Source organism: Trachinotus anak, unplaced genomic scaffold (assembly GCF_046630095.1).
Source record: "Trachinotus anak isolate AG129_WGS33_773 ecotype Australia unplaced genomic scaffold, CSIRO_AGI_Tana_v1 ptg000008l, whole genome shotgun sequence".
In the NCBI taxonomy this organism is placed as follows: Eukaryota; Metazoa; Chordata; class Actinopteri; order Carangiformes; family Carangidae; genus Trachinotus; species Trachinotus anak.
The window spans coordinates 4,778,957-4,802,371 of NW_027273859.1; the positions used below are offsets into that span (position 1 = coordinate 4,778,957).

Sequence of the window (23,415 nt, forward strand, 5' to 3'; positions counted from 1 at the left end):
TCCAGGTACGTACTGTCTCAGCCAAGGCTTTGGGTGCCATGGTGAAGGGGATGGGTGAGTCCTGCTTTGACGACCTGCTGCCGTGGCTCATGGAAACGTTGGCCTCTGAGCAGAGCTCTGTAGATCGCTCTGGAGCTGCACAAGGTCAGTTCTTCTCCAATCTCTTCTTGCGTTGTTGGAGATTTTGTGCCTAATATCATTCTGCAACTGAGTGACTGAAGGATTTGTATGTTGGTGTGTTCAGGTCTGGCTGAGGTGATGGCTGGACTGGGAGTGGAGAAGCTGGACAAGCTGATGCCAGATGTGGTGCAAACAGCCAGCAAGATTGACATCGCTTCCCACGTCAGAGATGGCTACATCATGATGTTCATCTACCTGCCCCTCACCTTCGGAGACAAGTTTACTCCCTACGTTGGGCCCATCATCCCCTGCATCCTCAAGGTAGAGGCTACTCAGATGTGGACAAGAATGTGTTTATTTTTTCTTTTTCATATTTTGCCAAGAATCCTGACTAACTGTGCAACAGAAGTATCTGCATGCAATTTAAATCACTTTCCTTCCAGTTATCTCTGTTTTATGGAAGAAAATGCTGAACAGAAGCTATAGATGGGTTTCTCTTTTACAAACAATCAAGGATTTATGTGATGTAATGTATAAAGTGACACAAAGTGTTAATTGCTAGAAATAGCATATACATGGGTATTTTCACTATTTAGAACTGAAGCAACTCGATGAGAACTAGTAAAATGACAGTTTAGAGGTGAATTTGTACGTGACCCATGTCCCTGCATTTGCTGTTTTTTTAACCACACATTGAAGTTTGATGGCTACCTACCTGAGCTAGCTGAGAAATGGCAGCCGTAGCCGTGAGAATGATAACTGAGACTCCAAAGATTTAGCTCTTGTCGGTGAAAAAAGAGATTCCTGAATTTGCTTTCATCACAGAATCCACCTCTGGATATTAGCATTTCTAGCATACACGATAATCCTGCTTTCTACCATCAAAATAAAACAAAAACAAGTTGTCCCTGGTGCCTCGGTGGCTCACCTGGTAGAGCGCATACCATTAAGGCTTAGTCCTACCTGCAGTGGCCCTGGGTTCGAATCCGACCCGCAGCCCTTTGCTGCATGTTATCCCCTCTCTCTCCCTGACTTTCCTGTCACTCTCTCACTTACCTATCCAATAAAGGCATTAAAAAGGCCAAAAAAAAAAAAAGTTGTCCACTGGTCTCTATGTCAATACAGGATAAACTTGGTTTGCAGGTTATTTATCAGCCGCATTGGATCAGATACAGAGACTTAGCAAACCTTTTAATTGGAACAGTTTGATGCATTTTCCGCACAAAGCTATCAGATTCCTCTTCTGTAAATACATCAAACTGATCACCACATTGATCTCACATTCTCTTCATTAAACAGCCGTAAACACTCATTAACAGTGTGAGGTATCTGACCTTAAAACAGGTGTTTCCTCCTGTGCAACACTACCCCCCACCCCCTCATCTCCCATGCTGTGGATCACACTTCACTGCAGCTCAGTATCTCTTACTCTCCTGTCTGTGTTGACCACCAGGCTCTGGCTGATGAGAATGAGTATGTGAGAGACACGGCGCTGCGAGCTGGACAGAGAATCATCAGCATGTATGCTGAAACCGCCATCGCGCTGCTGCTTCCTGAGCTGGAACAGGGCCTGTTTGATGACCTGTGGAGAATCAGGTTAGGTTGTGTTAAAAACGCAGTAACATCTTAGTGGTCATATAAATGTCTCTCATATATTGACTTACAGTGGCTCCGCGCTGTTGTTGGTTTGCAGGTTCAGCTCTGTGCAGCTGCTTGGAGATCTACTGTTCCACATCTCTGGAGTAACAGGAAAGATGACCACAGAGACCGCGTCTGAGGATGACAACTTTGGAACAGCTGCATCCAATAAAGTATGAATACATTTCTTCCTCTCCAGATTCATCCAGTTAATAAAGAGAAGCAAAAGTTGTCTTTTTGTTAAACTGCTATCAAAGCCCTGTTGTTGGTCTGTGTTTCAAGTGTTCAACATGGACTTGTCAACAATTGCTGACCCTTGACCCTCTCCCTCACAGGCTATCATTGGTGCTCTTGGCGCTGAGCGGCGTAACCGTGTCCTTTCTGGCCTCTATATGGGCCGTTCAGACACCCAGCTGGTGGTTCGACAGGCTTCCCTCCACGTGTGGAAGATCGTTGTGTCCAACACCCCCAGAACTCTTCGGGAGATCCTCCCGACTCTCTTCACTCTCCTGCTGGGTTTCCTGGCTTCCACCTGCCCTGACAAGAGAACGGTATTTCTCCTTTTCACTTCATTACCCACTGTTTTTATGTTCTCTGCTTGGTGACTTTCAGGTTTTGCATTTTCTTATCGCTGTGTAGGTACCACACTGTGCTTTTTTACCGAAGCCGTTTGTTCGTGTGGTTTTAGATTGCTGCTCGGACACTGGGTGACTTGGTGAGGAAGCTAGGAGAGAAGATTCTCCCTGAGATTATTCCCATCCTGGAGGAGGGGCTGCGCTCTGACAAGAGTGATGAGAGGCAGGGCGTCTGCATCGGCCTCAGTGAGATCATGAAGTCCACCAGCAAAGATGCGGTGAGTCATGCAGACACTGTAAAACACACATTTCTCTGCCAATATACAAGCATGTAGCCTCATAGCTAGTGGGCCTGAATGAGGTTAAGATCATATTAGATTATAGTTGACCACAGCAACAGAGACCCACAAATGCCATGAGAATGACTGCCAGCTGCGACAGTATGTGGCAGGTTTTATTTTTGCCTTGTGAGTCTTTGTGTGTCAACATGGTAAAAATGAAGGTCCAGTTTAAACATGGATGTGGTCTGACCCCTGAGTATGAACAGGGCATTGCAGCTCGTGTGACCCCCATCTCAACATGGTCTGTAATTTCATTTATTAAAAAACAGGATCTAAGAGCTGCTCCCATTATTCAAAGCTACAGTCCTGCTCAGATGTAGTTAAAGTTCATGTTTATGTGTTTTACGATGTCTTTTAAAGAAGCAGATCAAGTAAAATACAGAGTTAAACCAGTATGTTCACACTGTAAAAGCTATTTTTAAAATAGCTTCTTTTTATTATTGATGTATTGAGCCCAAAAAAATTTGTTTTTTTTTTTAAATAAAAAATGCCATGTACTGTATATTTGACTGTCTCCAAAGTGAGGCAAAGCACAAGGTTAACTTGGGCCGCGTTCAGACTGCAGGCGAATCTGATTCAAATCAGATTCCTACTCAAATCCTGCTGACTGTCCACACTGTTTTTAGCAAGTGTCCAAATCGGATATGGCTCTGTTCAGACTGTGCCACATTATTGACTGATCTGACAGGTTGCTGTAGTAACGGAGCGTCTGACGTCATATAATTGCGACAGCGACAACAACAACAACAAACATGATGGAGGCAGGTCACCTCAGTATATTGGCCTTATCACTGTCCAGTAGAGGTGCAGAACATCTCAGACGCACTAGACCAGGGGTGCCCAATACGTCGATCGCGGTGCGATCTACATTTTTTCCTCAACTTCATTGGGAGTTCTGTGCGATCTACCTGCACTCCTCTTGCGATCGACCAGTAGATCGCGATCGACGTATTGGGCACCCTTGCACTAGACATTTGCAACGCTGCAGGAGGCTGGTAGGATTATACACAACAATGCTTCGTGCTGCACTCACTGCCGGAGTTTCTGTGCAGCGACGAGTGTGGTGCCACCCGAAGAGCTGGGTCTGGCGTCGCGTAGAGTGACGTCACGGACAGTCAAAACTTATCTGAGTGTTTGGAGCTGTTCAGACTGAGACGCATCTGTCCAAATGCGATCTGAAACTACCTCCCGAAGGTGGTTTCGATCTGGTTTCCAAAAATCAGATTTCATGTGATTTGTGACTGTTCAGACTTCAAAAGAGCCATCCAGTTCCAATCTGGATGGGCTAAAAATCGGATTTTGGCTGGCAGTCTGAACACGGCCTTGTTGATCTCTCTTCTTAAAACTTCTACGTGGCTTTCGTAGATTCAAAATCAAACACTTCCTATTAATGTACTGCGTCTGAAGTTGCACATTTCAGAACAAATATATTAAATTTTTGCATATTAATAGCTTTTCAGAAGATAGCAGTCTGTGAACCTTGATGATTTAGTGGTTCAGATATGTCATATAACTGTATTGTCATGGTCAAATTCTGGGCAGGTGCCTGTTGTGTGTCATACTCCTGTCTTGACAATAACTGACTCTGTCTCTAGTGTCACTGTTCAACAAAGGCAAAATGTTAAAAAAAAAAAAAAAAACTCTTAAAGAAGTGGAAAAAAAACAGAAAGCAACAGGCATGAATTAATATTTCCCTGATGGTGTTTATACTGCAGGTGCTTGTCTTCTCTGAGTCACTGGTCCCCACGGTCAGGAAGGCTCTCTGTGACCCCCTGGAGGAGGTTCGAGAGGCTGCAGCCAAAACCTTTGAGCAGCTCCACGCAACCATCGGTCACCAGGCGCTGGATGACATCCTGCCTACCCTGCTGAAACAGCTGGTGAGGCACCAAGGACACAGCCTAAAATCCAGATAGCATTAAAAAGTTTTTAGTCTGGCCAATAACACACTGAGTGTCTTTTCACAGGATGATGAGGAGACAGCTGAGTTTGCTCTGGATGGTCTGAAGCAAGTCATGGCGGTGAAGAGTCGCTCTGTGCTGCCTTACTTGGTTCCAAAGGTAACATTTACAGTCAGGTTTTCTTTTGTTAGTCCACATTATTGCGTCTGTATGACTGACTGAAGTGGATGTCCTCCCTCCTTGATCCAGCTGACTGCTCCTCCTGTAAACACTCGTGTGCTGGCCTTCCTGTCCGCTGTGGCTGGGGATGCTCTGACACGCCACCTAGGGGTCATCCTGCCCGCTCTGCTCTCCTCCCTCAAAGGAAAGTTGGGAACAGAGGATGAAGCGCAGGTAGCACTGGCACTCACAAATTATAATATCTACTTATCCTGTTGTGCTTCAGCCTTTTGTTACAAACGATAATCTGCATGAATTACCTTTGTTTCAGGAGTTGTGCAGCTGCCAAACAGTGATCCTCTCAGTGGAAGATGAAGTGGGCCAACGCATCATCATAGAGGACCTGCTGGAGGCATCACGGGGTGCAGACCCTGGCCTCAGACAGGCCGCAGTCACCATCCTCAATGCCTACTTTGCTCGTACACGCCTGGACTACAGTACCCACACACGCACCTTGCTGTCAGGCCTCATCCGCCTTCTCAATGACTCCAACCCAGAGGTCCTGTCTCAGAGCTGGGACACCATCAACTCCATCACCAAGGTGTGTTGAAGTGAAAATGAAAGTAACTGAGCACAAAGTTAACTTTGCATTGATGCAGAGGTACCATAGTTTATATTATTATATTTATAATTACACAATATGGTGCAACGAAAGAAAAGTTCAGGACATTATTTCTTGATATAAGGGTGAATGTGAACAGTGTTGTTACTTACTGTTCTGTAGAAACTGGATGCGAGCAGCCAGCTGGCTCTAATTGATGACCTGCATCGAGACATTAGATCAGCAGCTGCAGATGTGAAGGGTCAGCACCTGCCTGGTTTCTGTCTGCCCAAGAAGGTAAGAAGGCTCCTCCAGAAACAATAAACACTGGTAGCTGATTAGACCATGGTGACTTCATTCTTGTATTTCTACCTTTAACCTCACCTATTCATCTTCCTCAGCTCCTGTGTTGGCAAATGGCTACAACTTTGCACTGACACTACTGTGGACCTATGTCCCATATGTCACATATGTGACTGTAAAACACTTTAAATGTGTCACAGTTTGTTCAAAACAATAGTAACCAATCATATAGAAGCCTTTCCATCTGTCTGTTCAATTCTGGAACTTCAATACCAGACACTTGCCAGACTATCAGGTTAATAACACTTGCTCAGTAACGATGTTTGATCATGGATGGATTGCTTTTGTCCTTTAAAAATTCCCAAAACTTCACAAATATGAACAAATATTTGCTTCTTCTCTCTTTAAGCAATCTAAATATGTCACATTGGGCTCTTGGAAACCATTTTCACAATTTACTCACATATAATAGACTTAGTAATTAAGCAGTTATTTGCAAAACATAACTTAGATAAGATTATCAATGAGAATAATAGTTTGTTACAGCCCTGTTCATAATCATATGTTATGTTCTTCATCCTCTTTGTGTCCACAGGGTGTGACCTGTATCCTGCCTGTCCTCAGAGAAGGTGTCCTCACTGGTAGCCCTGAGCAGAAAGAAGAGGCAGCTAAAGCATTAGGAGGGGTCATCAAACTGACGTCTCCTGAGGCCCTGCGGCCCTCTGTTGTCAACATCACTGGACCTCTTATTCGTATCTTGGGAGACCGCTTTGCCTGGACAGTGAAGACCGCTCTGCTGGAGACTCTCACCCTGTTGCTCGCAAAGGTCTGTTCCTGCATCTCCCTGTGGGACAACAAAAGGGCTAAATAAAATCATACGTGTGTATCATTTCTGAGTTTTAAGTCACCATTTGCCTCTAACCTTTGAACTGTATACCTTCTTCAGGTGGGCATTGCCCTGAAGCCCTTCCTTCCTCAGCTGCAGACCACCTTCCTGAAGGCCCTGCAGGACTCGAGCCGTGCAGTGAGGCTGAGGGCTGCCGAGGCCCTGGGCCAGCTGGTTTCCATCCACACCAAGGTGGACCCACTCTTCACTGAGCAGCTGTCTGCCATCCGCAACGCTGAGGACTCTGGAGTCAGGTGAGTGCTCTTACATAGACAGATACTGGAAATTTCAGTTGGAAGAGACACCCAGACAGACTAATCATATCATATCACATTCCTGTTTGGAATGAGGGTGGTTATTGATTTAATATTGAATTGTAATTTCATATAACTAAATCATACATTAGAACATGGCAGTAGTGAGACTCTTAATTCTATTATTTCCACTCATGCCTTTCCCTCTTTAAACCTCCACAAATCCTTCAGATTCGTTTGCACATGGCTTCAGTTTAAGGAGTCACAAGTAAACAGGTTGGGAACCAGTGGTCTGAAGGATGTGTATAAACTCAGCCCATGTGTCCACTCACTGGGGGAAAGAGTTACAGATATGACACAAAGTTAAGTGGAAATGTGGGTGGTGTGTGTGAAAAAGGCCTCGAGCAAAAACAGGAAAACCTGTCAGAGACAAATACATCACAAGAAGAACATATCAAACAGCCCATGAATAATTTGAAATTAGTTAATCATCACTATATTAGCTGATAAGTAATAAGACATGTCGGTACCGAAACAACAAATACATGTTTGGGTGTTTTTAAAAATAGTGTGTTCATTACATAATTTGTCCACCAGAGAGCACTGACAAATTTCAGCTGTTCTACTCAGTCAATTCTTCAACAACCAAATCTAAAGGATCATAATTGTTTGTATTTATGTTAAAAAAGAAATACCTGCCAATATATAAAATATATTTTTTAATGTTCAAATATTGAAATTATTACCAGCCTCAAAACTCTATTACTTTGGGGCTCTATTCTTAACACATACAGTTAACTCTTATGGTTGTGCTGTGCTCTTTACCCTGTCACAGGGAGACAATGCTCCAAGCCTTAAGGTTTGTCATCCAGGGGGCCGGGTCAAAGGTGGACCCAGCCATCCGCAAGAACATCACCACCACATTACTAGGCATGCTGGGACATGATGAGGTATGACAGGAGGAGCAGATGCCTTGCAGCAACAAGTAAAGCTGAGAAGACTTTTTTTTAATCTGTTGCAACATGCCCTCTTTTTACTTCAGGGCCTGTAATTGCTACTGAATACTTAAAGTAATTACCAGTGAAAAAAAGTCTAAATGTTTAATTACTTGGAAGAAATTTCACAAAGAGCTGTTCAGTGGTGTAGTTTTCTGTCTGATCAGAGGAGAAAAAACGGAAGTCAGGCATAGAGGATGTGGTTTTCTAAAAAGGTGGTTTTGAGCCTACATGTCAGTTTGAAAATAAGTGACACTGAACCTTTGCCTGTCTAGCCGTCTGATTGGTGTTTTTGTGTGTGTGTGCGCGCGTGCGTGCATGTAGGATGCAACTCGAATGGCTTCAGCAGGCTGTGTTGGTGAGCTGTGTGCCTTCCTGTCGGAGGAGGAGCTGAAGAGTGTGTTACTTCAGCACATCTTAGGTTTGTATTTATATGCAGAATGATCATCACCTCCAGTTCTCTCAATATTAACCAATAACATACTGTATGTGTGTATAGTGTTAGTTTGTCAATTTTAATGTCCTCAGTGGCCCTAAATGTTGTTTATGTGTATGGACTGACAGAATAATAGTGACCTTTAGTGTAGTTTTTAGTTCTAGCAAAATTTGTATTTTTCATGTCTTTTTTTTTTAAACATCTAATATATTTGTCCAGTAGAACTCATCATATCAAAATAGCTTCAGTATGCCTGTGCTTGTTACCTAATTTTGTGCTATTCTGTATCAGTTAGTAAAACAGTGGGAGCATGAACTAAACTATTTATTTTATTTACTTTTGCCTGTAGCGGACATGTCTGGTGTGGACTGGATGGTGCGTCATGGTCGTAGCTTGGCCCTGGCCATAGCTGTCAAATCTGCTCCTGAGAAGCTGTGTGGGAAGGATTACTTTGATACTGTATCAGAAACCATTTTGGCCAACGCCACTGCTGACAGGGTGAGGAGAAAGTCTGTGTCTGGCCCTCTGTTCTTTGACAATACAATTCTCACATCTCTCATGAACTGATGCATGTGGCTGCAATGACTATCCTATATAAGTCTCCTTTAAAGAAGTTGTTTCATATTTTTGGGAAATTTGGTTATTCATAAGTTGCGGTTTTATTAGAAGCTGTTTGCTTTAACAGTTTATTGGCTTGGGTCACTGCTCCTGGCCAAGAGAATACTAGCCCATAACCTGCCACTTCCAGTCTTTATGCCATGCGAAGCTCACCATCGCCTGGCTGTAGCTTCATACTTTCTGTGACAGACATGAGTTTGTTATCAGTCTTCTGCTGCATAGGCAAGTCTCCAGTGCTGCAGATTATAGATCAATACACTATTCAGTCAGTACATCAACAGATAATGAAAGTCATCAGTATTTTTTTCTTTCTAAACTACAAAGACTTTAAGATGTATTACTCTACTTCAGTTATGTATCATGATTAATACAGGCCATGGTCCCATGTCCTCCATTGGTCCCTTACATTGCATGTCATTCTTGTCCTCAGCTCTGTCAGTACATAATATTTTCTCCTCGTCTTCCAGATCCCCATTGCCACCAGTGGAATCAGAGGGATGGGATACCTGATGAGGCATCATCTCAGAACAGAGGGAGGCAGCAGTATTTTCCAGCGCATCATCACACAGTTAGTCAAGGTAAGGTAGCATTCAACAGTTAATCCAGCTGATAATCACAGTGTTGGAGACTAACGTCGCTACAAGAAGCAGCATCACTAGTTTAACTACATTTCTCAGTTGCGTGTGGTAACTTAGGCTGTTTTTTAAATCAATAGCTTTTCAGTAGTGAAGCTGTTTTATTGATCAAGTAATGTGGTAGTGTTCACACAAGCTACATTTTCCCAAGCATTTCTGAAGCTCATGCACAGCAGATCTTTCTGCTGCAGTCTGAAATAAAATTAAAGATCAAAATCTGACGCCACCACCGTACATGGATGTATACATGTAACCACAGAGGCACTTTCTGCATTATGGTAATAATTGGGTTGATGCCTTCTGCAGGAGAGTAAACAAAACACACACACACACACACACAAAAACAAACAAATATAGATGAACACTCACACTCTTTGAACCTACATTTTGTTGTTAGCTTACACACATGGTTTTTTGTCTGTTTTTGTTGCCAAACTGGTTTTGGAGCAGTGAGGTTAATGCTCATGGGTAATAAGCAATTGAACTAAACATTTGTTTACCTGTGTGTCTGTTTGACTGACAGCTGTATTGATCACTGAGATAGCATTGACTTGGCTTGAAGTTGGTTCAATTTAAAAAATAAATAGATAAATAAAAAAGTAGTTTGTGGTGTAGTAAACTACCATGTTGGTGTAGCTTAGCCTGCTACATTTCTCTGGAGGTAGTTTCATTGTAGTGTTGCTAAGCTCGCTAAACTTTGCAAGTAGCTTTTTCAACATTGTTATCAAAGGCTACTGACTTCCCTTTTCTCCTTTTAAAGATGTGAGGAAGTGAGTGTAAATACAATGCCAAATGAATGGTAATGATGTTCCATGTTTGTTTAATGTTTGATAAATCACACGTGAATTAAAAAGGTCATACATAATATGTTACTGTTGTGTGTACAGCTTCTGCCGCTGTCCTGAAGTGGCCACAAAAAATCAATTAATGCTGCTGTAAAAATGTTTGGTTTCATTTAGGCTTTCTGGTAATAAGGACAGTGTGGTTTAGCATTGGTTGTTGATGTACAGCTTGATGTACTCATCATAGTGCAGTGTAGTAGAGGTTATTTGAAGATTGTTGTCCTTTGACAAACGTATTTCTCTTTATTACTAGGTTACTACTGTATATTAGTAGTATGATGACATTTCATAGACTTAAATGTCCAATAGTAACTCAAGGAGTATAAAAAACATTCAACTCCAGCCTCCAAAGCAACAAACAATCCACAGGTCCAGCTTAATCCTTTATTTTTCTATGAAACCTCAGAAACTTCAGCCATGAATTATTAATGTCACAAAGCGTTCAGTTGAAGTAATCTAATGATGAGATCTAATATCAGACTGATAGATATCAGATATCAAGTGGATGTAAATAAACACATGAGGCTATAAAAGAGTGTAAATAAATAAATACTGTGATGAGTGCCTGCTTTCACAGTGTGTAGTAGATGGAGGTTTTGTGTTATGACGTCTGCTGTCTGTGACCCCACAGTGTCTTCAGAATCAGTCCAGTGATATCAGACTGGTGTCAGAGCGGGTGCTGTGGTGGGTGTTCAAAGACCCAGCTACACCCTCATTGGAGGCCAGTCTCATCAAGCCTGTGCTGAAAAGTCTGCTGGACAACACCAAGGACAAGAACACCAGCGTCAGAGCCCAGAGCGAACACACCATCGTCAACCTGCTACGACTCCGTGAGGGGGAGGAAACCATGCAGGTGAGACTGCAGATTATCTCTAGTATAATTTACAGATGGAGATGATGCACATACGAAAAAATTAAGTATTTCTATTTTTTTCTTTTCATTCTTTCTGCAATTCAGAGTATTACTGCCATTCTGGACTCTGCCAGTAATGACCTACTGTCAGAGTGTCACCGCCGGTCTTTGAAGAAAATCGCCAGCCTGCCAGACTCTAATGAAGAGATAGACGACACCATCCTAACGTGATGGAGCAGGACTGAGCCATCAAATGACATCTGCAGAAATCAACACAAGCTTGACTGACATGTGAAACAAGTCTCCACTTTATGAGAACCTTAGACACACTTGTCACACACGCCCATGTTGCCTTTCATGGACCAAGGCTGAGATGGGTAGTGTTTTGAATGGTTTCTTACATATTCCCCAACAATACATATTTCTTTTTTCTTTCTCACTTTGCATAATTGTTTTATTGGCCTTTAAGCCCAATTTGTGACTTTCTTCTTTTATCTCAAAATGTACAGCTTATTCTGCTGTACTGAATCAAATTAGGTAGACACAAGGCCAAATCTTTTTTGATGCTTCAGTGTTTTGCTACTTATTTTATCAAAATAATTTCAAGCATTTAAGACATCACTGTAATGAAGCAACACCCCTATCTTTAATTTTCATTTGGATTTTGTGTGTGAGAGTTTCTGGGGGGGGCAGCCTCTTGTAAGAGTAAAAACCATTCTTATGTCAGTGATACGGTTGTAAAAAGGCAATACAAAATAAAAAGATCTTGATTTCATAATGTGGTGTGTGAAATATTGGAAAAGTGTTTCCTTCAATGTGCGGTCAGGAATCACTGAGACTTTCATCTCACCTTTCCACAGGTTTCTAAATTGTCAGTGCAAATGAGGATTGTGTGCAGACAAACCACATATACAGGGGGGTTGTCAGGAACTGAGTGTCAATATGACACCATCATCACTAGAGGTAAACCTAAATTTCTGAGGGAAAAGGCTTCAAAATTATTTAATTTTGCTTGAATCCTCTAAGGTACATTTAATCTGATTAGTTGTTAACAGCTGGTGGATTTACCTTATTCCACGGTTGGCTGTCATTAGTGTGTATATAGTGTACTTGTTGTTGTTATAGATTATTTTTAAAGTGATGTGAAGGAACCTGCTATTAAATGAACCCTGTTTGTAGAAGTTGTGAATCAATGGGACGGCGGGGCTGTAGCAGGAGCTTGCGCAGTGAGGCCGGGTCAGAGTTGGGTGCAGCACCATCAGAGGAGGAAGCGGAGTTTCCGGCTGTTTGCAGCGGAGGGAGAGGATTGCTGACGCCGCGAAACCCCGAAAAAAACGCCGCCGGCTCGGGGGCTAAGAGTTTCTAGTATCTGTAGTGGTCGTTTTCTTTCATATCGGGGGATCTGGGGGCAGGTGATTTTTTTTACGGGCCCAGGGGGTCGGACAGCAAACCTAGCAGAAGAAGCGGCACAAGGCGGGGGTGAGCCACCAGCTACCGGCATGGCCAGGGACTACGATTACCTCTTCAAGCTGCTCATCATCGGTGACAGCGGTAAGCAGACGCCGGGGATGCGGGACGGGAAGTGGGCCTTGTCGGGTTTTTTTTTTTTACATGGAGGGAAGCCAAAATGCAGCTGTATTTCTAATGTGAATTTGTCTAGTGCGTTTACTACTTGTTATTATTATTATTTTTTTTTATACATCAATTTTTTGTTTAATGTACACATCCGCCATATATCTGTGTCGGTGACAGGGCGGAGGTTGTGTGTCCGGGCTGGGCATGTCAGCCGATCAGGCCGGATATCGCCTCCAGATCATTAGGGTTTGTGTTTCGAAAATTTTCTAGTCCTATTCAAATATTGGCGGATGTTTTAGCTCCACAATAAAGCACTCACTGTAACACAGATAACTGTACGGGGGCTCTCGTACCCTTTTAGTTTGGCCTCTTGTTTGTATCCCCCTTTAGCAGGGCTAGCTAGCTGGAAGTTAGGCTAACATTACACTTTATGTGGCTGACTGTGAACTAACGTTAGCTGGACTGAGAAGCTGGTGGTCTAAGAAGCTGAGGTGTTTCTTCATATGCTGAAGATGGCTTTCCTTATGTTCGCGGTGTTAAGCCAACTCAGTTAGGTTAAGTTAGTGAGATGCATTTTGTTATTTAGCTGGCTAGCATGATAGTGCTAGCTGCTTTATAGTGGAGGAATGCTGCACTGCAGGCTCTGGTTTGTATCTTTGCATACAGCCAGTCAAAGTATAATGAAGTGATACTAACAAAGTGGTCAGTGTTAGCTATATAGGACACAGTGAAGTGCATCTGTCTGACTACTGACTGTGTGGTTACCTTAGCTGCGTTTAGCTTCTTCATAGTGTTAAAACCTATGGCGAACAATGTCACTGTCCCAGGTAGATGAATAATCTAAATCTGCTAACCCCTGATAACAACTGCTCTTCTTGTATCTCCTAGTTAAAGTGAAAACATGCCTTTCTCATGCGGCTCCACCCTCAGTAGGAGTGGAGCCTCATCCTGCAGGACCTCTTTGTGGGCTATGATCTTTGCATTCATTGACAGCCCCGATCCTGGCACTACCCCATCAGCTGGCTGCTCACAGTAGAGGGCAAGGCAGCACAGCAAGCCCTTCACTGCCGCTCACACACAGAGGCCAGTGTCCCCTCAGCTGCAGTGTGGAAATACAACTGTCTGTAGTGCTGCACCGAGATTATTTAGGAAAGATGCTCTGACCTTCTGCTCTCCTCAGCTGCATGTAGACAGATCTGCTGAGAATCAAGACATTCCACATGCTGGATCTCCACGCCGAGTTTTATCACTTAGCCCGACTTGTTTAGCCTCTGGCCTGTCGCAGCAGGACATGCACATGACATATCTGTTCATAGAGAGTGGTTTGACACTAGCTCAGTTATGCAACATAAAATTCAGTCAAGCATTTCATTGTACACATAAGATGTTAACTGCCACTCCTCTATAAGACCTAAGGAGTATCCTGACAGCACAGGTTGCAGGCTGCAAAGGTTGGAAATTTTCTGTAGTGTTTTTGGCAAGACAAGCAGGAAGGCATGGCATTTCTAAGCTTCACAACTACAAAAAGATGATCTCTCTCCTGCTTTGAAGCTTTGGTTATTGTTTGTTTGAACAAAACTCTGTAGTCTGGAGACAACAGGAAACTGAGAGCTTTTTATGTTGGGACCAATCAAATGTGAGATGATAATAACACAATAGGTAGGCTAAATAACAGGGCTGCAGGGTTGAGTCCCACCCCAGGCTGGGCAGCAGTTGTTACCTGACAACTGATCTGTTTAAGATACAGCACTTAGCCCTCTCATCTATCTTCCCTTTTTAATCCCATTCCCCTTCTTCCTCTGCTTTCTCCTTCCATCTGTTATGTAACTGTTATTTTTTCCTAATACCTATTTATCATGCATGGTAATTTTAGGAACCCAGTAATTCTTTTTCCATTTGTTGTCTTGCCTCTGTGGCTTTGACACAAGCCTTTCCAGTTGCTGTTGTTGCTTCTGCTATTGCGTTGATTAAGATTATGTCAGTACAAGCACCATTGAGATGCCGTAAATGAGCACAAAGGGTGCAGCCTTGTTTACTTTAATTCTTTCATACTAAACAGTGCGCAACAAGTACAGTGTTGTCTTTATACCTTGAAGTACTAAATCTGTAGGTACACAAGGATTACAGCAGATGAGTGGGTTGTGGGCTTGTTTTTGGTTTGTAGTCATCACATGGTGTTACACTTGGTAACTAGGATATAGTGAGAAACTAAAACCATATTGAAAGTTGCTTGTTTGTGGCACAAAAAAACCTTCCAAAAACTCAATGTTTGTCCTCAGACAATTGTATTATTTAGTTTGAAAGCTAAAACTCAAGTATTATAAAGAATGCATGTTTTGCTTTTTTTCTTTTTTGAAAACCCGTTGTGCTCTAAACCTCATCCTGTGCTTGTGTTTCCTCCTCAGGAGTGGGGAAGAGCAGTCTCCTCCTGCGATTTGCAGACAACACATTTTCAGGTGTGTGGTTCTACCTCAGCATCATTTCAAGACTGTGTACTATAATGTTATAGGTCATTAGCTTGATTTTGTGTTTGTATGTGTGTTTGCAGGTAGCTATATCACCACGATCGGGGTGGACTTTAAGATCCGGACGGTGGAGATCAACGGGGAGAAGGTGAAGCTACAGATCTGGGATACAGCAGGGCAGGAGCGCTTTCGCACCATCACCTCCACGTAAGTCGATTCATACTCACATTCACATAAGCTTTTCAGGTGAGGCTCTTGGGTTTTCATTTCAACAATTGAATCTGAAACCAAGAAAGGTTCTTTGCGGTCCTCAGATGAGGTATTATTTGAGGAAGCAGTTTGTAGACAACTAGAATAAGTCGGTGCTGTTCTGTGAAACAGGGTGGAATTCCCCACAAATCCTAATTACAGATGTGAGAGGGAGGCTCCTGGTCTCATACTGTAGTGCGACAGCATGGCAAGGGCTGGGCGGCTTCACCCTCTTACGCGTGAAGTATGTGTCACACTTTTGTCAAGTGTTGTATTGTATCCATGTGGCTCTGGCTTCACACTGATCTAGGGCAGAGTGTCCTTCAATAAAGAGGTAACTCTGATATGATTTTTTTTAATGTATCTGTAGCTTATGTATCTGTGCTGCAAGATTTCTGTTGCTGCCAAAAACAAACATTAAAAGCACATAAAGGAGTGATCCCGTTACACTGGACTGTTTTCAATAGTTTTAGGATGATGGAGGAGTTTTATGGCACAGAGGCATAATCTATATCAGGATACAGATGATCCTCGTTCATAGGACATGTGAATTGTTAGTGATGATGATAATAAGTTAAAAATAACACCAGTGTTGTTCTTCAAGCGCTGCACTCAGACTTGATGGATTTTCTCACCTCTGCAATTCAAACTTAATCAACCCACATTATTATTGTTTTATGTTGCAACACATGTCAAACATGTGTTCAGCACCAGACCTGAGAACTAAATCTCACTGCCTCGTGATGTATTTGACTTATTATGCTGTTAAGTTTGGTCACAGCTGAGTCACGACGCAAATCAAACACACAGCCGCTCACCTCAACTTGAATGGAAACATTTTCCCAGTCGGTCAAGCTTCCAAAACACGCTGCATCATTTGCCTCCACTCCTGCAGGTCACAGCATAAGGCTAATGAATAAAAGTAGATAACACCACACTTGTGTAGGGTTTTAATGGGTCATTAGAAGACGCAGCAGTAGTCAGCCTCCAGGTGACAGGTTTTAGATGTCTAGAAAAGGGAGTTAATGCAAAGTCAGTGTAGCCTTTAAATATTACAAACTATGTGTAGGGGAATGTCTCTGTCATTAACTTTTCTGTAATCTTTTCCACATTGTCATGACTCCTCCTACTTCTAATGATAATAGTTATAATAATTATATCATAATAACAAGTTGGTCTACAGAGCTTTTTCTTTTTTGTCTCCCTAAAACCAAAACAATAAGTAGAAAGCTTCTGGTTCACATTACACAGTCATTTAATTGTTACGATGAAAATATTGATTATAGCAGCTTTAAAACACAACCACACCACAGTGACTAAATTGCTATAGGATTGCATTGATTGACATAACAGATTTAGCTCGGGCAGGAAAAAGCATCCAAAGCATTTCAAGTAAACAACGGTTAGTAGTGATGGTAATCGTGGACCTGTTTGCTTCATCATTTAGTTTGTTCGCTGTAGTTTTTTTAGTTTGAAAACCCAAATTGTCCAGCGTAGTTTGCTGCTGTCGCTGTCGGCCGTCCTCTGCAGCAGAGTGTCCCTCACTGTGTCTGACAGCCAATTACTCATGTATTGATGCGTCTTGTACTAATGTCAGCTGTCAAAACTCATGATTTCTCTTTCCTTAAGTGCCCAGCTGGAACATGGACTTTCCATTTGAATTACCGAGCAGTTTACATGGACAGGCTCGACATTACAGAACAGAAGCGATACTTGGTGTGTGATAAATACGAGCGATGCATAAATGTGCTGTCACTCCCGCTGTGCGAGGAGGCAGCGTCTGAGCAGCACAGACATTGTTGTGACCTACAGCTCAAACCGCAGTCATCTTACCTACTCACTCCTTTCTGACTCTGACTGGAGCAGACAGAAGCTGCACTTAGAGATAATAAACCATCCGTCCAAGCCTCTGAGTTCTGTCCTGAACAACATCAGGAGGGCATGTGTGCAAGTTGGTTTGGTGATGTACGAGCACCGCTGCAGGGAGGACGACCAGAACACCAAAACCACCCAGAAAGCATGAAATTCTCTGCAGTGCTGACGCTTCAGCCCCTGAGGAGTATGACCGTCCTAGTTTGGAAGTGTTGCTGCCAGTTGTTCTGTAGGAATCCCTCCACCAAGCAGACGGCCTAGTTAGGCTGATTGTTCACTCTGCTGAAGTAGAGTGGCGTGGTGCCTCATTAGATTAAATGAATTTCACTGTGGAGATGGATCATGGGCAGAGACCTGCTCGATCCACTCGGGCAGCCCGGGTTGATAGCCATATGAGAGACCCTGGGGCAGTGTGCCTGCGGCTGACCCACAGCTGCCATCGCCCTGAGGCGCAAAACATTTATTTTACTGTTAAAGTTCTAAGTTCCCTTTTAGTGAGTTCATGCTTTTATTCTTTATTCTGACAGGACTTTGTCATTTGCAAAACTGGTTTTAAAATTTAGGAGGCTTCCTCACCCTAATATCAGCCTCCAAGTGCACATTAAGTATTTACTTTTTTTGTGCTTTAAAAAAAGAACAAATAATGTGTTTATTTTGTCCTTAAAACAGAGAGAAATTAGAGCGCCCCTTGATTGATGATTTCTGAGTGAGAAGTTTGGTTTATTAACATTTTATTATCCTGTTTGTGCCAGTTTTACTGCAGAAAAGGTGACTGCAAGTTGGGGCCCAAACGCCTGCTGTGTGTGTTTATAGTTCTCTATTCATGTGCACTGAGCAGACACACACACACACACACACACACACACACACACACACACACACACACACACACACACACACACACACACACACACATACACACATACACACACACACACACACACACACACACACACACTCACAGCCATCCAACCCTGCTGTCTGGTGGCCCATTACTGCTGGACATTTGGGACAACACCATATCCCCACACTGTCACACCAGGCAGCAACACTGACACACACACACGCACACACATCGTGAGCCTGACAAAAGGTTCTTTGTGTTTGTTTGGTGCAGTGCAGCTACAGTGGGGATGCTCCCTTTCTGGGGCCTGGCAACTTTTTGAAGCTTGTAGGTCTACGGTTGAACTGTCTGTCTGTCACACTCGTCTGTGGGACGGATGAGGTCTCATGTCTGTGGGCTTTCCTCCTTTATTCAGTCACTAACTTCTGTACTAAAGTGTCACATTATTGAAACAATCACTTCAGTTGACTGGCACTTACTCCTCAGTGAAGTTCTAGTTCTCAGTCTAGACAGTTAGATGTTTTTGTCATTCCTAAAGAGCCAGGTGTTCAGTGTGAACTTGCTTCAGACTGAAGCCTAAAGACTCTTTGCACATTTGAAGTAACTACGTCATCAGTAAACATTTCTTTTTTACAATTGTAAGATGAAGTTGTGTCTCTTCCTAATTGAGATTTGTCTCCCCCTGCTGGACATGGACAGTTAACCTCAGTGGTACCCAACCTCTGTCAGATGAACCTCCACAGCCCTGACAGATGAACTCTAGTACCCTCTCATCCAGACCACGTCATCTTCACAATGTGTTCGTTGGAATTGTTTTTAAAGAGGGTATCGCGATATAAAAGTGGACACATGGAGGATAGATTATTTCCTTATGCAGTTGAGTCAGTTTGGTTAAGTTTTCAATCGTCTCCTACAAGTTGTAGTGGTAAGAGCTGGACATTTCAACTATATTTGCATTACCTGTAGCTGTCTTTCAACCTTTAATATATGACCTGTAGCTATCCATCAACCTTTCTTTCATTACCTTTAATTGATCAGTTACCATGTATCCATTACTTTCAGGTATCTCCTACTATCCATTCATTACTTTACCTGTTTTAAACCATTACTTCTATCAGTGACTCAAAACTGAAATATTTCTGTTTCATAGTTTTAGCTATTTCAACAGTTAAAATACTACATTTAGCCCTTTACCTAAACCATTTATCTGTTACATTTAGCTTTTGCAACATGTCCATTTACTTTAAGATTACTTTAAGTCTCAACTATACATCCATTAGTTTTAGTTTTCAGGGTTAACCGTTTCAATTTCTCTGCTCTGTAGCTACTTTTCATTCACTCATAATTGCAACATGTGGAGTTCAGGTGTTTTAGTTGACACAGTACTTTTCAATCAAATCACTGTGCTACCAGATGTTAAAGCCTGACTGTGTCTCTCTCCCTCTGCATATTCAGATACTACAGAGGAACACACGGGGTCATAGTGGTATACGACGTCACGAGTGCCGAGTCCTTCGTCAACGTCAAACGATGGTTACATGAAATCAACCAGAACTGTGACGATGTGTGCAGAATATTAGGTGAGTGTTCACAAGGACCGGAAACTCGTGTCACCTCACCTTTCTTTGCTTAAAAACAGACTCTACCCTTCACTCCAATGCACACATTTTTTATTTGAAGGCAATGTAAAGACAATATTTTCTATTTTCAGTGGGAAACAAGAACGACGACCCCAACTCCAAGGTGGTCGAGACGACTGACGCACAGAAGTTTGCTGAGCAGATGGGAATCAACCTGTTTGAGACGAGTGCAAAAGAGAACATCAACGTTGAAGAGGTATCTCATTGTTTGTGTTGTCTCTGGCCTCCGGCTGTTTACAGACTGACGTGTTTGTGTGGCGTTGTTTCTGGGACATGCCTGGTATGCAGAGCAGCTCAACTGACGGCTTGAATTAGGCCTGTGTCTGAATTCTCTCTAACACCTGCTGATCAGCTGGTTGTCTCAGTTTGCTGAATGTGCACTGACTTACAAACCATTCCTTTAAGGTTTCTGGGCTGCAACTTACTATTTTTTTCATTATCAATTAACCTGCACGTTATTGTCCCAATTAATCCATAAATAGTCTGGTCTATAAAACATCAAAAACATTAAAAAAAAACATTTCTCACAATCTCAATTCTCTAAAATCCAACAACAGCTGTTTCTCTCTGTTTCCAGTCTTTATGCTAAGCTAAGCTAGCATGCTGCTGTGTGTAGCGTCATGTTGAATGCACACATGTAAGAATGGTATCAATCTTCTCCTCTGTCAGCAAGAATGAAATGTTGAGCTGTTCCTTTAATGCCATGTAAATACCTGGATGTGGACTATTTTTCAGATTTCTTTTGAGCACTGATTAGAAAAATCCAAAGTCTGGCCCACAGTTGGTTTTTTCAGCACTGAATCAGTCTCTTCCTACAGTGTCAGAAGAACTGATCTGCACACTGCATTTCCTGAACTACAGTGTTTGATGTGGCTGATTTGATTGACTGATACTCACCACCCGCTATTGGTTTTGTGCTTCTCCTGCAGATGTTCAACTGCATCACAGAGCTAGTGCTAAGAGCCAAAAAGGAGGTGCTCGCCAAGCAGCAGCAGCAGCAACAGAACGACGTGGTCAAACTTACCCGGAACAGTAAACGAAAGAAAAAGTGCTGCTAGCAAACTCAAAGCTATCCACACAAGGCCGGCGGCGTCTTTTCTTCACACACATATACACACACAATGGGACTCAGAGCATCTAAATTAAAGAACAGATAAAGATTTAATAAATATACGGTGAAAGATTAAAAAAAATAAATAAATAAATGGGAAAAAAATGTCCCCTTTGGACAACTAATCATGAAGACTTTAAAAAAAATGTACAGATTTTATCAGACGTCAGATCAAGTTTTATTTGGAAATCAGCAGATGGGCACTATTGACCTGAGGTCCTCCTTTCTTTAAGGATCTGCAAGCTGACAACTGACTGCCATAATTCTCAGATTTATATCCACATAATCCCCGTATTCTTTCATCAGTATCTCATCTCTCCTTCTCATTCCACTGCACACGGGACATTCAGAGTCGAGTCAGACTCTGCGCCTGAGGAGAAGGAGGGTCCACCTTTTTTTTTTTTTTTGGATCTGTTCGTTTCTTTCTAGTTTTATTTTTTGGGGAGGGGCAGGGCAGGGCAGGGCGGGGGTCTGTTTTCGGTTGGTCAGGAGGTGGTCTTTGGGATGGGCGTCTGAGTAAAGGTGGAGGTCTCGGCACCTCTCTACACTTTCAGCATTTCAGACACCTGTGTTACCACGGCTCACGCCAACAGATCATGAACTGCTAGATTTTGTTTTATTTGACTTGATGGGAAAAAAAAAATCACATGGATGATGATGAAGATGATGATGATTGATAGACGACCTTAGCAACTAATCTGATGGACAGAACTGGTGACTTTTCACGTTTTATTTTTCTCTGTGTATGTTTTGCCAAGCTTCCCACCCTCCCCCCTCTAACCTCCAGTAGTGCTGAGCCAACGGTGACTGATTTTATTTTGTTCTCTTTTGTCTTTGTGTTCACGCGCAGCAGAGCAGTTGAACCACTCCTGGAGCTCTCAGACGTTTAGCTCTGGCGGCGCCAGTCACTGCAGTCTTACTATGCTTTTAAACCGTTTCCTCCACTATTTTTTTAAAGATACTGCCAATATAATAGAAAAAAAAATATCGAGAGCTCAGTGGTGCCTCTCACTGGACTCTTGCTGTAGTGGCCCCTGGTTGGCCAAGAGGCAGGGTGAATGAGGGTCTGATTGGACCCTGTTGAGTCCTCAGGAAGCCCCCTCCCACCCTCCCTCTCTAATTCTGTATTTCTGCAGCACCGGCCTTCTTTCACCCGACACCCACATATCTGCACCTCTCACAGCGACGGACTCACTTCCTGTGCTTGGTCACTCACGAGGAGGCTCTCGCTCTGGAAACTGGCCTCTCTTAGTCATCGCGGTGACCTCCAATCCATAGCAGACTTTTTTCTCCTGGTTTCGGATCATGTAACACTTTGTTTGAAGGGGTATTTAAAAGGTAATGCCTGACATGCATTTAGACTGTCAAGGATTTACTGTGTTTCCAGCCTGCAGAACATGCTTCAGTTAACTAATGTTAAGTATGTCTGTTTTTTTTCTGCTTTTCTCTGTCACACCCTTCCACTACCTGTTCAACTGAAGTGTTACCGGACAGTGTTTTTGGCACCCATGATGAGAGTGTGGCAGCGAGCGGGACTGTTAATGTAAGAACTAATGGGGATGAACTGCAGCACTGGATCTCAGTGTGTTTGGGCCTGAACTCCTCTCCCTCTCCACGAGCACCGCTAGGGTTTGTCACAGAGGTGAAGCATCATACGATGTCTATTCCTGACATTTTTTTTTTCTATATTTTGAATTGGGAGAGTAATAAACGAAGAGAGCCGTAGGTATTGGCTAAGATACTGTTGGAAATATTTAGTTTTCATCCTCTGGGCAGACTCTGGGCAGGCGGTTTGGGATCCTGATAAACGTCGAGAGGTCGCTGTGACCTCCAGGGCCTAGAGATGGTATCAAATCTCACACTTTATGATTTGTATTCATTATGTGTATGTATATATAAATATATTTGTGTGTTTATATTCAATATAGAACATACACACATAATTAGCACACCAAACTGTGCATGTGTGAAACATGCCCCGTGTGCTATGGTTGAAACACACTCGTCAGCTGTGGTTTGCTGTACACTGGAGAAAAAGAGATGTACTATTCATTTTTCCCTACATGAATTTAATCAGTAATAAACATTTTAAAAGAATAAATATTTGACACATAATGACTGATCTCATTTGTCAGTGGTTTGAGGCTTGGTCTTAACTTTGTTTTGAACCTGTGTCTTTTTATTTTATTTTATTTTTCTGTGAATAAAATTTTATGGAAGTGTGCACTGGTCTCTGGGAAGCCTCTTATAAACTGGAAATAAACTATTGAATCAAGCTTTATGTAGGGAATGGATAATCATGTTTTCAGAGAGGAAATGGAAGATTTCTCCATAGCAGCAACAAGACAAAGTAAGGACGTCACAGTGTCTGTTTTTAATCCTTCACTATCATGAGTCACTAACAGTTTTCCACATACCTGGTTTGTTGAGGAAGGTAAACAGCTTAAAATTTAACCTAATATTCCAAATGCTTCACTGTTGAATAAGGACCTTCAACCTCACACT

At 42.6% G+C, this 23,415-nt stretch overlaps 2 protein-coding genes across 8 annotated transcripts in view; both read left to right on the forward strand.

Moving 5' to 3' along the window:
* gcn1 (GCN1 activator of EIF2AK4) overlaps positions 1-11,929 on the forward strand; it is an 86,343-nt gene extending 74,414 nt beyond the window's left edge. For all 5 annotated transcript variants that reach the window (XM_071481975.1, XM_071481977.1, XM_071481974.1 and 2 more), the window contains 19 exons: positions 6-144; positions 245-441; positions 1,574-1,716; positions 1,814-1,931; positions 2,094-2,309; positions 2,447-2,611; positions 4,390-4,551; positions 4,639-4,731; positions 4,822-4,965; positions 5,063-5,332; positions 5,516-5,629; positions 6,231-6,461; positions 6,582-6,775; positions 7,611-7,725; positions 8,095-8,191; positions 8,556-8,704; positions 9,292-9,402; positions 10,933-11,154; positions 11,260-11,929. In XM_071481975.1, coding sequence (XP_071338076.1) covers positions 6-144; positions 245-441; positions 1,574-1,716; positions 1,814-1,931; positions 2,094-2,309; positions 2,447-2,611; positions 4,390-4,551; positions 4,639-4,731; positions 4,822-4,965; positions 5,063-5,332; positions 5,516-5,629; positions 6,231-6,461; positions 6,582-6,775; positions 7,611-7,725; positions 8,095-8,191; positions 8,556-8,704; positions 9,292-9,402; positions 10,933-11,154; positions 11,260-11,385 — 3,006 coding nt within the window. In that variant the 3' untranslated portion in view covers positions 11,386-11,929. The remainder of the gene's footprint in view (positions 1-5; positions 145-244; positions 442-1,573; positions 1,717-1,813; positions 1,932-2,093; positions 2,310-2,446; positions 2,612-4,389; positions 4,552-4,638; positions 4,732-4,821; positions 4,966-5,062; positions 5,333-5,515; positions 5,630-6,230; positions 6,462-6,581; positions 6,776-7,610; positions 7,726-8,094; positions 8,192-8,555; positions 8,705-9,291; positions 9,403-10,932; positions 11,155-11,259) is intronic.
* A 447-nt stretch (positions 11,930-12,376) lies between these two features.
* rab35b (RAB35, member RAS oncogene family b) lies at positions 12,377-23,134 on the forward strand. 3 transcript variants are annotated; one of them, XR_011691564.1, is made up of 7 exons: positions 12,384-12,705; positions 15,135-15,185; positions 15,278-15,401; positions 19,615-19,739; positions 19,871-19,995; positions 20,729-22,248; positions 22,392-23,134. XR_011691564.1 is itself a non-coding variant. In XM_071482010.1 (6 exons), the coding sequence occupies exons 1-6, from the start codon at positions 12,654-12,656 to the stop codon at positions 20,855-20,857; spliced, it is 606 nt and encodes a 201-aa protein (XP_071338111.1). In that variant the 5' UTR covers positions 12,384-12,653; the 3' UTR covers positions 20,858-23,134. The 3 variants fall into 3 exon arrangements, 2 of the variants coding, with proteins under 2 accessions (XP_071338112.1, XP_071338111.1); XM_071482010.1 differs by having other exon boundaries at positions 20,729-23,134; XM_071482011.1 differs by lacking the exon at positions 19,871-19,995 and having other exon boundaries at positions 12,377-12,705; positions 20,729-23,134.
* The last annotated feature ends 281 nt before the right edge of the window (positions 23,135-23,415 follow it).